The sequence below is a fragment of the Oncorhynchus masou genome, chromosome 6 (genome assembly GCF_036934945.1).
Source record: "Oncorhynchus masou masou isolate Uvic2021 chromosome 6, UVic_Omas_1.1, whole genome shotgun sequence".
Lineage (NCBI taxonomy): Eukaryota > Metazoa > Chordata > Actinopteri > Salmoniformes > Salmonidae > Oncorhynchus > Oncorhynchus masou.
Window position 1 is genome coordinate 30,364,987 of NC_088217.1, and position 14,459 is coordinate 30,379,445.

The window sequence follows — 14,459 nt, forward strand, 5'->3', positions numbered from 1 at the left end:
TGGTGGGGTGTGCAGGCTGACATGGTGGGGTGTGTAGGATGACATGGTGGGGTGTGTAGGATGACATGGTGGGGTGTGTAGGCTGACATGGTGGGGTGTGTAGGCTGACATGGTGGGATGTGTAGGATGACATGGTGGGTGTGTAGGCTGACATGGTGGGGTGTCCAGGCTGAGATGGTGGGGTGTGTAGGATGACATGGTGGGGTGTGTAGGATGACATGGTGGGGTGTGTAGGATGACATGGTGGGGTGTGCAGGCTGACATGGTGGGGTGTCCAGGCTGAGATGGTGGGGTGTGTAGGATGACATGGTGGGGTGTGTAGGCTGACATGGTGGGGTGTGTAGGATGACATGGTGGGGTGTGTAGGCTGACATGGTGGGGTGTGTAGGATGACATGGTGGGGTGTGTAGGATGACATGGTGGGGTGTGCAGGCTGACATGGTGGGGTGTCCAGGCTGAGATGGTGGGGTGTGTAGGATGACATGGTGGGGTGTGTAGGCTGACATGGTGGGGTGTGTAGGATGACATGGTGGGGTGTGTAGGCTGACATGGTGGGGTGTGTAGGATGACATGGTGGGGTGTGTAGGCTGTGCAGGCTGACATGGTGGGGTGTGTAGGCTGACATGGAGGGGTGTGTAGGCTCTGTAGGCTGACATGGTGGGGTGTCCAGGCTGACATGGTGGGGTGTGCAGGCTGACATGGTGGGGTGTGTAGGATGACATGGTGGGGTGTGTAGGATGACATGGTGGGGTGTGTAGGATGACATGGTGGGGTGTGTAGGCTGACATGGTGGGGTGTCCAGGCTGAGATGGTGGGGTGTGTAGGATGACATGGTGGGGTGTGTAGGCTGACATGGTGGGGTGTGTAGGATGACATGGTGGGGTGTGTAGGCTGACATGGTGGGGTGTGTAGGATGACATGGTGGGGTGTGTAGGCTGTGCAGGCTGACATGGTGGGGTGTGTAGGCTGACATGGAGGGGTGTGTAGGCTCTGTAGGCTGACATGGTGGGGTGTCCAGGCTGACATGGTGGGGTGTGCAGGCTGACATGGTGGGGTGTGTAGGATGACATGGTGGGGTGTGTAGGATGACATGGTGGGGTGTGTAGGATGACATGGTGGGGTGTGTAGGCTGACATGGTGGGGTGTCCAGGCTGAGATGGTGGGGTGTGTAGGATGACATGGTGGGGTGTGTAGGCTGACATGGTGGGGTGTGTAGGATGACATGGTGGGGTGTGTAGGCTGACATGGTGGGGTGTGTAGGATGACATGGTGGGGTGTGTAGGATGACATGGTGGGGTGTGCAGGCTGACATGGTGGGGTGTCCAGGCTGAGATGGTGGGGTGTGTAGGATGACATGGTGGGGTGTGTAGGCTGACATGGTGGGGTGTGTAGGATGACATGGTGGGGTGTGTAGGCTGACATGGTGGGGTGTGTAGGATGACATGGTGGGGTGTGTAGGATGACATGGTGGGGTGTGTAGGCTGACATGGTGGGGTGTGTAGGATGACATGGTGGGGTGTGTAGGCTGACATGGTGGGGTGTCCAGGCTGAGATGGTGGGGTGTGTAGGATGACATGGTGGGGTGTGTAGGCTGACATGGTGGGGTGTGTAGGATGACATGGTGGGGTGTGTAGGATGACATGGTGGGGTGTGTAGGATGACATGGTGGGGTGTGCAGGCTGACATGGTGGGGTGTCCAGGCTGAGATGGTGGGGTGTGTAGGATGACATGGTGGGGTGTGTAGGCTGACATGGTGGGGTGTGTAGGCTGACATGGTGGGGTGTGTAGGATGACATGGTGGGGTGTGTAGGATGACATGGTGGGGTGTGTAGGCTGACATGGTGGGGTGTGTAGGATGACATGGTGGGGTGTGTAGGCTGACATGGTGGGGTGTCCAGGCTGAGATGGTGGGGTGTGTAGGATGACATGGTGGGGTGTGTAGGCTGACATGGTGGGGTGTGTAGGATGACATGGTGGGGTGTGTAGGATGACATGGTGGGGTGTGTAGGATGACATGGTGGGGTGTGCAGGCTGACATGGTGGGGTGTCCAGGCTGAGATGGTGGGGTGTGTAGGATGACATGGTGGGGTGTGTAGGCTGACATGGAGGGGTGTGTAGGATGACATGGTGGGGTGTGCAGGCTGACATGGAGGGGTGTGTAGGCTGACATGGTGGGGTGTGTAGGCTGACATGGTGGGGTGTGTAGGCTGAGGCTGACATGGTGGGGTGTGTAGGCTGACATGGAGGGGTGTGTAGGCTCTGTAGGCTGACATGGTGGGGTGTCCAGGCTGACATGGTGGGGTGTGCAGGCTGACATGGTGGGGTGTGTAGGATGACATGGTGGGGTGTGTAGGATGACATGGTGGGGTGTGTAGGCTGACATGGTGGGATGTGTAGGATGACATGGTGGGGTGTGTAGGCTGACATGGTGGGGTGTCCAGGCTGAGATGGTGGGGTGTCCAGGCTGAGATGGTGGGGTGTGTAGGATGACATGGTGGGGTGTGTAGGCTGACATGGTGGGGTGTGTAGGATGACATGGTGGGGTGTGTAGGCTGACATGGTGGGGTGTGTAGGATGACATGGTGGGGTGTGTAGGATGACATGGTGGGGTGTGCAGGCTGACATGGTGGGGTGTCCAGGCTGACATGGTGGGGTGTGTAGGATGACATGGTGGGGTGTGTAGGCTGTGCAGGCTGACATGGTGGGGTGTGTAGGCTGACATGGAGGGGTGTGTAGGCTCTGTAGGCTGACATGGTGGGGTGTCCAGGCTGACATGGTGGGGTGTGCAGGCTGACATGGTGGGGTGTGTAGGATGACATGGTGGGGTGTGTAGGATGACATGGTGGGGTGTGTAGGATGACATGGTGGGGTGTGTAGGCTGACATGGTGGGGTGTCCAGGCTGAGATGGTGGGGTGTGTAGGATGACATGGTGGGGTGTGTAGGCTGACATGGTGGGGTGTGTAGGATGACATGGTGGGGTGTGTAGGCTGACATGGTGGGGTGTGTAGGATGACATGGTGGGGTGTGTAGGATGACATGGTGGGGTGTGCAGGCTGACATGGTGGGGTGTCCAGGCTGAGATGGTGGGGTGTGTAGGATGACATGGTGGGGTGTGTAGGCTGACATGGTGGGGTGTGTAGGATGACATGGTGGGGTGTGTAGGCTGACATGGTGGGGTGTGTAGGATGACATGGTGGGGTGTGTAGGCTGACATGGTGGGGTGTGTAGGATGACATGGTGGGGTGTGTAGGATGACATGGTGGGGTGTGTAGGCTGACATGGTGGGGTGTGTAGGATTACATGGTGGGGTGTGTAGGATGACATGGTGGGGTGTGAAGGCTGACATGGTGGGGTGTCAAGGCTGAGATGGTGGGGTGTGTAGGATGACATGGTGGGGTGTGTAGGCTGACATGGTGGGGTGTGTAGGATGACATGGTGGGGTGTGTAGGCTGACATGGTGGGGTGTGTAGGATGACATGGTGGGGTGTGTAGGCTGTGCAGGCTGACATGGTGGGGTGTGTAGGCTGACATGGAGGGGTGTGTAGGCTCTGTAGGCTGACATGGTGGGGTGTCCAGGCTGACATGGTGGGGTGTGCAGGCTGACATGGTGGGGTGTGTAGGATGACATGGTGGGGTGTGTAGGATGACATGGTGGGGTGTGTAGGATGACATGGTGGGGTGTGTAGGCTGACATGGTGGGGTGTCCAGGCTGAGATGGTGGGGTGTGTAGGATGACATGGTGGGGTGTGTAGGCTGACATGGTGGGGTGTGTAGGATGACATGGTGGGGTGTGTAGGCTGACATGGTGGGGTGTGTAGGATGACATGGTGGGGTGTGTAGGATGACATGGTGGGGTGTGCAGGCTGACATGGTGGGGTGTCCAGGCTGAGATGGTGGGGTGTGTAGGATGACATGGTGGGGTGTGTAGGCTGACATGGTGGGGTGTGTAGGATGACATGGTGGGGTGTGTAGGCTGACATGGTGGGGTGTGTAGGATGACATGGTGGGGTGTGTAGGATGACATGGTGGGGTGTGTAGGCTGACATGGTGGGGTGTGTAGGATGACATGGTGGGGTGTGTAGGCTGACATGGTGGGGTGTCCAGGCTGAGATGGTGGGGTGTGTAGGATGACATGGTGGGGTGTGTAGGCTGACATGGTGGGGTGTGTAGGATGACATGGTGGGGTGTGTAGGATGACATGGTGGGGTGTGTAGGATGACATGGTGGGGTGTGCAGGCTGACATGGTGGGGTGTCCAGGCTGAGATGGTGGGGTGTGTAGGATGACATGGTGGGGTGTGTAGGCTGACATGGTGGGGTGTGTAGGATGACATGGTGGGGTGTGTAGGCTGACATGGTGGGGTGTGTAGGATGACATGGTGGGGTGTGTAGGCTGACATGGTGGGGTGTGCAGGCTGACATGGAGGGGTGTGTAGGCTGACATGGTGGGGTGTGTAGGCTGACATGGTGAGGTGTGTAGGCTGTGCAGGCTGACATGGTGGGGTGTGTAGGCTGACATGGAGGGGTGTGTAGGCTCTGTAGGCTGACATGGTGGGGTGTCCAGGCTGACATGGTGGGGTGTGCAGGCTGACATGGTGGGGTGTGTAGGATGACATGGTGGGGTGTGTAGGATGACATGGTGAGGTGTGTAGGCTGACATGGTGGGATGTGTAGGATGACATGGTGGGGTGTGTAGGCTGACATGGTGGGGTGTCCAGGCTGAGATGGTGGGGTGTCCAGGCTGAGATGGTGGGGTGTGTAGGATGACATGGTGGGGTGTGTAGGCTGACATGGTGGGGTGTGTAGGATGACATGGTGGGGTGTGTAGGCTGACATGGTGGGGTGTGTAGGATGACATGGTGGGGTGTGTAGGCTGACATGGTGGTGTGTGCAGGCTGACATGGTGGGGTGTCCAGGCTGAGATGGTGGGGTGTGTAGGATGACATGGTGGGGTGTGTAGGCTGACATGGTGGGGTGTGTAGGATGACATGGTGGGGTGTGTAGGCTGACATGGTGGGGTGTGTAGGATGACATGGTGGGGTGTGTAGGCTGTGCAGGCTGACATGGTGGGGTGTGTAGGCTGACATGGAGGGGTGTGTAGGCTCTGTAGGCTGACATGGTGGGGTGTCCAGGCTGACATGGTGGGGTGTGCAGGCTGACATGGTGGGGTGTGTAGGATGACATGGTGGGGTGTGTAGGATGACATGGTGGGGTGTGTAGGATGACATGGTGGGGTGTGTAGGCTGACATGGTGGGGTGTCCAGGCTGAGATGGTGGGGTGTGTAGGATGACATGGTGGGGTGTGTAGGCTGACATGGTGGGGTGTGTAGGATGACATGGTGGGGTGTGTAGGCTGACATGGTGGGGTGTGTAGGATGACATGGTGGGGTGTGTAGGATGACATGGTGGGGTGTGCAGGCTGACATGGTGGGGTGTCCAGGCTGAGATGGTGGGGTGTGTAGGATGACATGGTGGGGTGTGTAGGCTGACATGGTGGGGTGTGTAGGATGACATGGTGGGGTGTGTAGGCTGACATGGTGGGGTGTGTAGGATGACATGGTGGGGTGTGTAGGATGACATGGTGGGGTGTGTAGGCTGACATGGTGGGGTGTGTAGGATGACATGGTGGGGTGTGTAGGCTGACATGGTGGGGTGTCCAGGCTGAGATGGTGGGGTGTGTAGGATGACATGGTGGGGTGTGTAGGCTGACATGGTGGGGTGTGTAGGATGACATGGTGGGGTGTGTAGGATGACATGGTGGGGTGTGTAGGATGACATGGTGGGGTGTGCAGGCTGACATGGTGGGGTGTCCAGGCTGAGATGGTGGGGTGTGTAGGATGACATGGTGGGGTGTGTAGGCTGACATGGTGGGGTGTGTAGGATGACATGGTGGGGTGTGTAGGCTGACATGGTGGGGTGTGTAGGATGACATGGTGGGGTGTGTAGGCTGACATGGTGGGGTGTGCAGGCTGACATGGAGGGGTGTGTAGGCTGACATGGTGGGGTGTGTAGGCTGACATGGTGAGGTGTGTAGGCTGTGCAGGCTGACATGGTGGGGTGTGTAGGCTGACATGGAGGGGTGTGTAGGCTCTGTAGGCTGACATGGTGGGGTGTCCAGGCTGACATGGTGGGGTGTGCAGGCTGACATGGTGGGGTGTGTAGGATGACATGGTGGGGTGTGTAGGATGACATGGTGGGGTGTGTAGGCTGACATGGTGGGGTGTGTAGGCTGACATGGTGGGGTGTCCAGGCTGAGATGGTGGGGTGTGTAGGATGACATGGTGGGGTGTCTAGGCTGACATGGTGGGGTGTGTAGGCTGACATGGTGGGGTGTGTAGGATGACATGGTGGGGTGTGTAGGATGACATGGTGGGGTGTGTAGGATGACATGGTGGGGTGTGTAGGATGACATGGTGGGGTGTGCAGGCTGACATGGTGGGGTGTCCAGGCTGAGATGGTGGGGTGTGTAGGATGACATGGTGGGGTGTGTAGGCTGACATGGTGGGGTGTGTAGGATGACATGGTGGGGTGTGTAGGCTGACATGGTGGGGTGTGTAAGCTGACATGGAGTGGTGTGTAGGCTGACATGGTGGGGTGTGAAGGCTGACATGGTGGGGTGTGCAGGCTGACATGGTGGGGTGTGTAGGATGACATGGTGGGGTGTGTAGGCTGACATGGTGGGGTGTGCAGGCTGACATGGTGGGGTGTGTAGGATGACATGGTGGGGTGTGTAGGCTGACATGGTGGGGTGTGTAGGATGACATGGTGGGGTGTGTAGGATGACATGGTGGGGTGTGTAGGATGACATGGTGGGGTGTGTTGGCTGACATGGTGGGGTGTCCAGGCTGAGATGGTGGGGTGTGTAGGATGACATGGTGGGGTGTGTAGGCTGACATGGTGGGGTGTGTAGGATGACATGGTGGGGTGTGTAGGCTGACATGGTGGGGTGTGTAGGATGACATGGTGGGGTGTGTAGGATGACATGGTGGGGTGTGCAGGCTGACATGGTGGGGTGTCCAGGCTGAGATGGTGGGGTGTGTAGGATGACATGGTGGGGTGTGTAGGCTGACATGGTGGGGTGTGTAGGATGACATGGTGGGGTGTGTAGGCTGACATGGTGGGGTGTGTAGGATGACATGGTGGGGTGTGTAGGATGACATGGTGGGGTGTGTAGGCTGACATGGTGGGGTGTGTAGGATGACATGGTGGGGTGTGTAGGCTGACATGGTGGGGTGTCCAGGCTGAGATGGTGGGGTGTGTAGGATGACATGGTGGGGTGTGTAGGCTGACATGGTGGGGTGTGTAGGATGACATGGTGGGGTGTGTAGGATGACATGGTGGGGTGTGTAGGATGACATGGTGGGGTGTGCAGGCTGACATGGTGGGGTGTCCAGGCTGAGATGGTGGGGTGTGTAGGATGACATGGTGGGGTGTGTAGGCTGACATGGTGGGGTGTGTAGGATGACATGGTGGGGTGTGTAGGCTGACATGGTGGGGTGTGTAGGATGACATGGTGGGGTGTGTAGGCTGACATGGTGGGGTGTGCAGGCTGACATGGAGGGTGTGTAGGCTGACATGGTGGGGTGTGTAGGCTGACATGGTGAGGTGTGTAGGCTGTGCAGGCTGACATGGTGGGGTGTGTAGGCTGACATGGAGGGGTGTGTAGGCTCTGTAGGCTGACATGGTGGGGTGTCCAGGCTGACATGGTGGGGTGTGCAGGCTGACATGGTGGGGTGTGTAGGATGACATGGTGGGGTGTGTAGGATGACATGGTGGGGTGTGTAGGCTGACATGGTGGGAGGTGTAGGATGACATGGTGGGGTGTGTAGGCTGACATGGTGGGGTGTCCAGGCTGAGATGGTGGGGTGTGTAGGAGGACATGGTGGGGTGTGTAGGCTGACATGGTGGGGTGTGTAGGATGACATGGTGGGGTGTGTAGGCTGACATGGTGGGGTGTGTAGGATGACATGGTGGGGTGTGTGAGGATGACATGGTGGGGTGTGCAGGCTGACATGGTGGGGTGTCCAGGCTGAGATGGTGGGGTGTGTAGGATGACATGGTGGGGTGTGTAGGCTGACATGGTGGGGTGTGACATGGTGGGGTGTGACATGGTGGGGTGTGTAGGCTGACATGGTGGGGTGTGTAGGATGACATGGTGGGGTGTGTAGGCTGACATGGTGGGGTGTGTAGGCTGACATGGTGGGGTGTGTAGGCTGACATGGTGGGGTGTGTAGGCTGACATGGTGGGGTGTGTAGGCTGACATGGTGGGGTGTGTAGGCTGACATGGTGGGGTGTGCAGGCTGACATGGTGGGGTGTGTAGGATGACATGGTGGGGTGTGTAGGATGACATGGTGGGGTGTGTAGGATGACATGGTGGGGTGTGTAGGCTGACATGGTGGGGTGTCCAGGCTGAGATGGTGGGGTGTGACATGGTGGGATGACATGGTGGGGTGTGTAGGCTGACATGGTGGGGTGTGTAGGATGACATGGTGGGGTGTGTAGGCTGACATGGTGGGGTGTGTGAGATGGTGGGGTGTGTAGGATGACATGGTGGGGTGTGTAGGCTGACATGGTGGGGTGTGTAGGCTGACATGGTGGGGTGTGTAGGATGACATGGTGGGGTGTGTAGGATGACATGGTGGGGTGTGCAGGCTGACATGGTGGGGTGTCAAGGCTGACATGGTGGGGTGTGTAGGATGACATGGTGGGGTGTGAAGGCTGACATGGTGGGGTGTCCAGGCTGAGATGGTGGGGTGTGTAGGATGACATGGTGGGGTGTGTAGGCTGACATGGTGGGGTGTGTAGGATGACATGGTGGGGTGTGTAGGCTGACATGGTGGGGTGTGTAGGATGACATGGTGGGGTGTGTAGGATGACATGGTGGGGTGTGTAGGCTGACATGGTGGGGTGTGTAGGATGACATGGTGGGGTGTGTAGGCTGACATGGTGGGGTGTCCAGGCTGACATGGTGGGGTGTGTAGGACATGGACATGGTGGGGTCCAGGCTGACATGGTGGGGTGTGCAGGCTGACATGGTGGGGTGTGTAGGATGACATGGTGGGGTGTGTAGGATGACATGGTGGGGTGTGTAGGCTGACATGGTGGGGTGTGTAGGATGACATGGTGGGGTGTGCAGGCTGACATGGTGGGGTGTCCAGGCTGAGATGGTGGGGTGTGTAGGATGACATGGTGGGGTGTGTAGGCTGACATGGTGGGGTGTGTAGGATGACATGGTGGGGTGTGTAGGCTGACATGGTGGGGTGTGTAGGATGACATGGTGGGGTGTGTGAGGCTGACATGGTGGGGTGTGCAGGCTGACATGGTGGGGTGTGTAGGCTGACATGGTGGGGTGTGTAGGCTGACATGGTGGGGTGTGTAGGATGACATGGTGGGGTGTGTAGGCTGTGCAGGCTGACATGGTGGGGTGTGTAGGCTGACATGGAGGGGGTGTGTAGGCTCTGACATGGTGGGGTGTGTAGGCTGACATGGTGGGGTGTCTGACAGGCTGACATGGTGGGGTGTGCAGGCTGACATGGTGGGGTGTGTAGGATGACATGGTGGGGTGTGTAGGATGACATGGTGGGGTGTGTAGGATGACATGGTGGGGTGTGTAGGCTGACATGAGGCATGGTGGGGTGTGTAGGATGACATGGTGGGGTGTGTAGGCTGACATGGTGGGGTGTGTAGGATGACATGGTGGGGTGTGTAGGCTGACATGGTGGGGTGTGTAGGATGACATGGTGGGGTGTGTAGGATGACATGGTGGGGTGTGTAGGATGACATGGTGGGGTGTGCAGGCTGAGATGGTGGGGTGTGTAGGATGACATGGTGGGGTGTGTAGGCTGACATGGTGGGGTGTGTAGGATGACATGGTGGGGTGTGTAGGCTGACATGGTGGGGTGTGTAGGATGACATGGTGGGGTGTGTAGGATGACATGGTGGGGTGTGTAGGCTGACATGGTGGGGTGTGTAGGATGACATGGTGGGGTGTGTAGGCTGACATGGTGGGGTGTCCAGGCTGACATGGTGGGGTGTGTAGGCTGACATGGTGGGGTGTGTAGGCTGACATGGTGGGGTGTGTAGGATGACATGGTGGGGTGTGTAGGATGACATGGTGGGGTGTGTAGGATGACATGGTGGGGTGTGCAGGCTGACATGGTGGGGTGTCCAGGCTGAGATGGTGGGGTGTGTGAGGATGACATGGTGGGGTGTGGATGAGGCTGACATGGTGGGGTGTGTAGGATGACATGGTGGGGTGTGTAGGCTGACATGGTGGGGTGTGTGAGGATGACATGGTGGGGTGTGTGTGACATGGTGGGGTGTGTAGGCTGACATGGTGGGGTGTGTAGGCTGACATGGTGGGGTGTGTAGGATGGGTGGGGTGTGTAGGCTGACATGGTGGGGTGTGTAGGCTGACATGGTGGGGTGTGTAGGCTGACATGGTGGGGTGTGTAGGATGACATGGTGGGGTGTGTAGGATGACATGGTGGGGTGTGTAGGATGACATGGTGTGGGGTGGGTGTGTAGGCTGACATGGTGGGGTGTGCAGGCTGACATGGTGGGGTGTGGGGTAGGATGACATGGTGGGGTGTGTAGGATGACATGGTGGGGTGTGTATGGATGACATGGTGGGGTGTGTAGGCTGACATGGAGGGGTGTGTAGGATGACATGGTGGGGTGTGTAGGCTGACATGGAGGGGGATGACATGGAGGGTGTAGGCTGACATGGAGGGTGTGTAGGCTGACATGGTGTGTAGGATGACATGGAGGGTGTGTAGGCTGACATGGCGGGGTGTGTAGGCTGACATGGAGGGGTGTGTAGGCTGACATGGAGGGGTGTGTAGGATGACATGGTGGGGTGTGTAGGCTGACATGGAGGGGTGTGTAGGCTGACATGGAGGGGTGTGTAGGCTGACATGGAGGGGTGTGTATGGAGGGGTGTGTAGGCTGACATGGCGGGGTGTGTAGGCTGACATGGAGGGGTGTGTAGGATGACATGGTGGGGTGTGTAGGCTGACATGGTGGGGTGTGTAGGATGACATGGTGGGGTGTGTAGGCTGACATGGAGGGGTGTGTAGGCTGACATGGAGGGGTGTGTAGGCTGACATGGTGGGGTGTGTAGGCTGACATGGAGGGGTGTGTAGGCTGACATTGTGTGTTTCCTCCCTAGGTACCCTGGAGCCCCAGCTGTCTGCCCTGCTCTGGTTGGGTATGTTGGCATCGTTGGCTATTGTGGTGGCCATGCCCCAGCACCTTGGGGTTCGCACCCTCATCATTGCCACCATCCTCCGCCTCATCTTCTCTGTGGGCCTGGAGCCCACCCTCTTCTTGCTTGGAGCCTTTAACGTACGTCTTCTTTGGGAAACGTGTTTTTTTGACTATATTGTTGTCCGACACTAAATCTTAATTTCCATGTTCTCCCATGTCAATCCAGATGGCCTTGCCTGCTCTCAGTAGCCCCCCTCTCTCCTCATGCCCTCCTCACATCACATTCATCTGCACATGCCCACCCCTGTACGTACCCACTACCCACACACCCTGTCCCCATGTAGACCTCCCTCACGCCCCAGCCCATACCCACTCCAGTGCCCATTCTGCCTATGGCGTAACCCCCTGGCCTGACTCCCTGGCTGGCCTGGCACGGCCTGAGTGTGTGGTCGGTCGGCTGTGAAATGCGTCACTGACACCACCCTTGCAGCTGCCCAAAATTCCCTGGAACTGCCCCTTATACACGGCCCGCTGCCCGTTCCCCCTATGTCCTCAACTGGCCCCTTCTGCATTCCTCTCCTCCTTCGGTCTTCCCTCCCTCCCTGTGGCTGGGGGATAGATAGCGATCCCACATCCATCTACTGAACCCCAGAACTACTACAACTCCTAATATACTACCAAGAACAATCCACTGCTAGTCCATGTAATGCCTGTCCTGTAGGATCACGTTGTGTCTGATGGTCATCATGGAATGTCATGTAGTGCCTGTCCTGTAGGATCACGTTGTGTCTGATGGTCATCATGAATGTCATGTAGTGCCTGTCCTGTAGGATCACGTTGTGTCTGATGGTCATCATGGAATGTCATGTAGTGCCTGTCCTGTAGGATCACGTTGTGTCTGATGGTCATCATGGAATGTCATGTAGTGCCTGTCCTGTAGGATCACGTTGTGTCTGATGGTCATCATGGAATGTCATGTAGTGCCTGTCCTGTAGGATCACGTTGTGTCTGATGGTCATCATGGAATGTCATGTAGTGCCTGTCCTGTAGGATCACGTTGTGTCTGATGGTCATCATGGAATGTCATGTAGTGCCTGTCCTGTAGGATCACGTTGTGTCTGATGGTCATCATGGAATGTCATGTAGTGCCTGTCCTGTAGGATCACGTTGTGTCTGATGGTCATCATGGAATGTCATGTAGTGCCTGTCCTGTAGGATCACGTTGTGTCTGATGGTCATCATGGAATGTCATGTAGTGCCTGTCCTGTAGGATCACGTTGTGTCTGATGGTCATCATGGAATGTCATGTAGTGCCTGTCCTGTAGGATCACGTTGTGTCTGATGGTCATCATGGAATGTCATGTAGTGCCTGTCCTGTAGGATCACGTTGTGTCTGATGGTCATCATGGAATGTCATGTAGTGCCTGTCCTGTAGGATCACGTTGTGTCTGATGGTCATCATGGAATGTCATGTAGTGCCTGTCCTGTAGGATCACGTTGTGTCTGATGGTCATCATGGAATGTCATGTAGTGCCTGTCCTGTAGGATCACGTTGTGTCTGATGGTCATCATGGAATGTCATGTAGTGCCTGTCCTGTAGGATCACGTTGTGTCTGATGGTCATCATGGAATGTCATGTAGTGCCTGTCCTGTAGGATCACGTTGTGTCTGATGGTCATCATGGAATGTCATGTAGTGCCTGTCCTGTAGGATCACGTTGTGTCTGATGGTCATCATGGAATGTCATGTAGTGCCTGTCCTGTAGGATCACGTTGTGTCTGATGGTCATCATGGAATGTCATGTAGTGCCTGTCCTGTAGGATCACGTTGTGTCTGATGGTCATCATGGAATGTCATGTAGTGCCTGTCCTGTAGGATCACGTTGTGTCTGATGGTCATCATGGAATGTCATGTAGTGCCTGTCCTATGAAAATATTGTGTTATGCATCATGGAATGTCATGTATAGGCCTGTCCTGTAGGATCACGTTGTGTCTGATGGTCATCATGGAATGTTTAGTGCCTGTCCTTAATCAAGTTATCTGATGGTCATCATGGAATGTCATGTAGTGCCTGTCCTGTAGGATCAGCATTGTGTCTGATTGTCATCATGGAATGTCATATGCCTGTCAGGTCTCCCTTGTGAAAGAGGTCTTCTGACCTCAATGGAACTTCCTGGTTAAATAAAGGTTAGATCAAATAATAATGCTGATGGTCATCATGGAATGTCATGTAGTGCCTGTCCTGTAGGATCAGATCATCTTCTTGATGAGTTTTGTGTCCTGGGAACAAAGGTGTCTGATGGTCATCATGGAATGTCATGTAGGCCATGTCCTGTAGGATCACGTTGTTGATTCATCTGGAATGTCATGTACCTCATCATCTGTGCCTGGGGTCATCATGGAATGTCATGTCTTCTTCCTGTACAGCCTACTGGGTCATCATGGAATTCATGTACAGGATATATTCTGTATGTGTCCTGTAATATATCATTGCTGATGGTCATCATGGAACAGTCATACCTTAATAGGAAGCTGTCTAGCATCATGGAATGTCAATGATGGTGCCTGAAACCTGTAATGGCAAACTCTGGTTCAAAAGCCTTTGGTGTGGCTGTGTCACAAACATGGTCATATTTAATGACATGTAAGCCTGTCACAGATCAGACGTTGTGTCTGATGGTCACATGACAGTAGTGCCTGTCCTGTAGGATCACGGTCTGGCACACATCATGGAAGACATGTAGGCACACACACAGACAGACGGTCTGATGGTCACATGGAATGTCAGACGGAGCCACACACACAGACAGACGGAGGCATACACACAGACAACATATTATAGGCCACACACAGACAGACGGAGGCACACACACAGACAGACGGAGGCTTTACACAGTTATACAGCATTATGGCTGGACGGAGGCACTCACACAGACAGATGGAGGCACTCACACTTGACAGAAAGGAGGCACTTCACAGACAGACGGAATGGAACACACACAGACAGATCAAATAATAATGCACAAATATGAATGTCTTCTGTCCCTGCAGGTCTGACACACAGACAGACGGAGGCACACACACAGACAGACGGAGGCACACACACAGTAGACCTGGAGGTTCCTCACCACCTCACACCTCATCACACACAGCCTGACGGAGGCATGTCTTCTTCTACAGACAGACTGGATATTTACATATACATTCTGACAGATATTGCTGACTGGTGAGGCACACACAGTCATACTTA

The 14,459-nt window shown here is 55.8% G+C and overlaps 1 protein-coding gene across 1 annotated transcript in view; it reads left to right on the forward strand.

Annotated features, from left to right (window-relative positions):
- Window positions 1–14,459, forward strand: part of LOC135541877 (inositol 1,4,5-trisphosphate receptor type 1-like) — a 187,051-nt gene that overhangs the window by 145,574 nt on the left and 27,018 nt on the right. Inside the window, exons 52-54 of the mRNA XM_064968332.1 lie at window positions 11,172–11,347; window positions 13,458–13,528; window positions 13,561–13,614. Of these exons, the coding sequence (XP_064824404.1) occupies window positions 11,172–11,347; window positions 13,458–13,528; window positions 13,561–13,614 (301 nt within the window). The remainder of the gene's footprint in view (window positions 1–11,171; window positions 11,348–13,457; window positions 13,529–13,560; window positions 13,615–14,459) is intronic.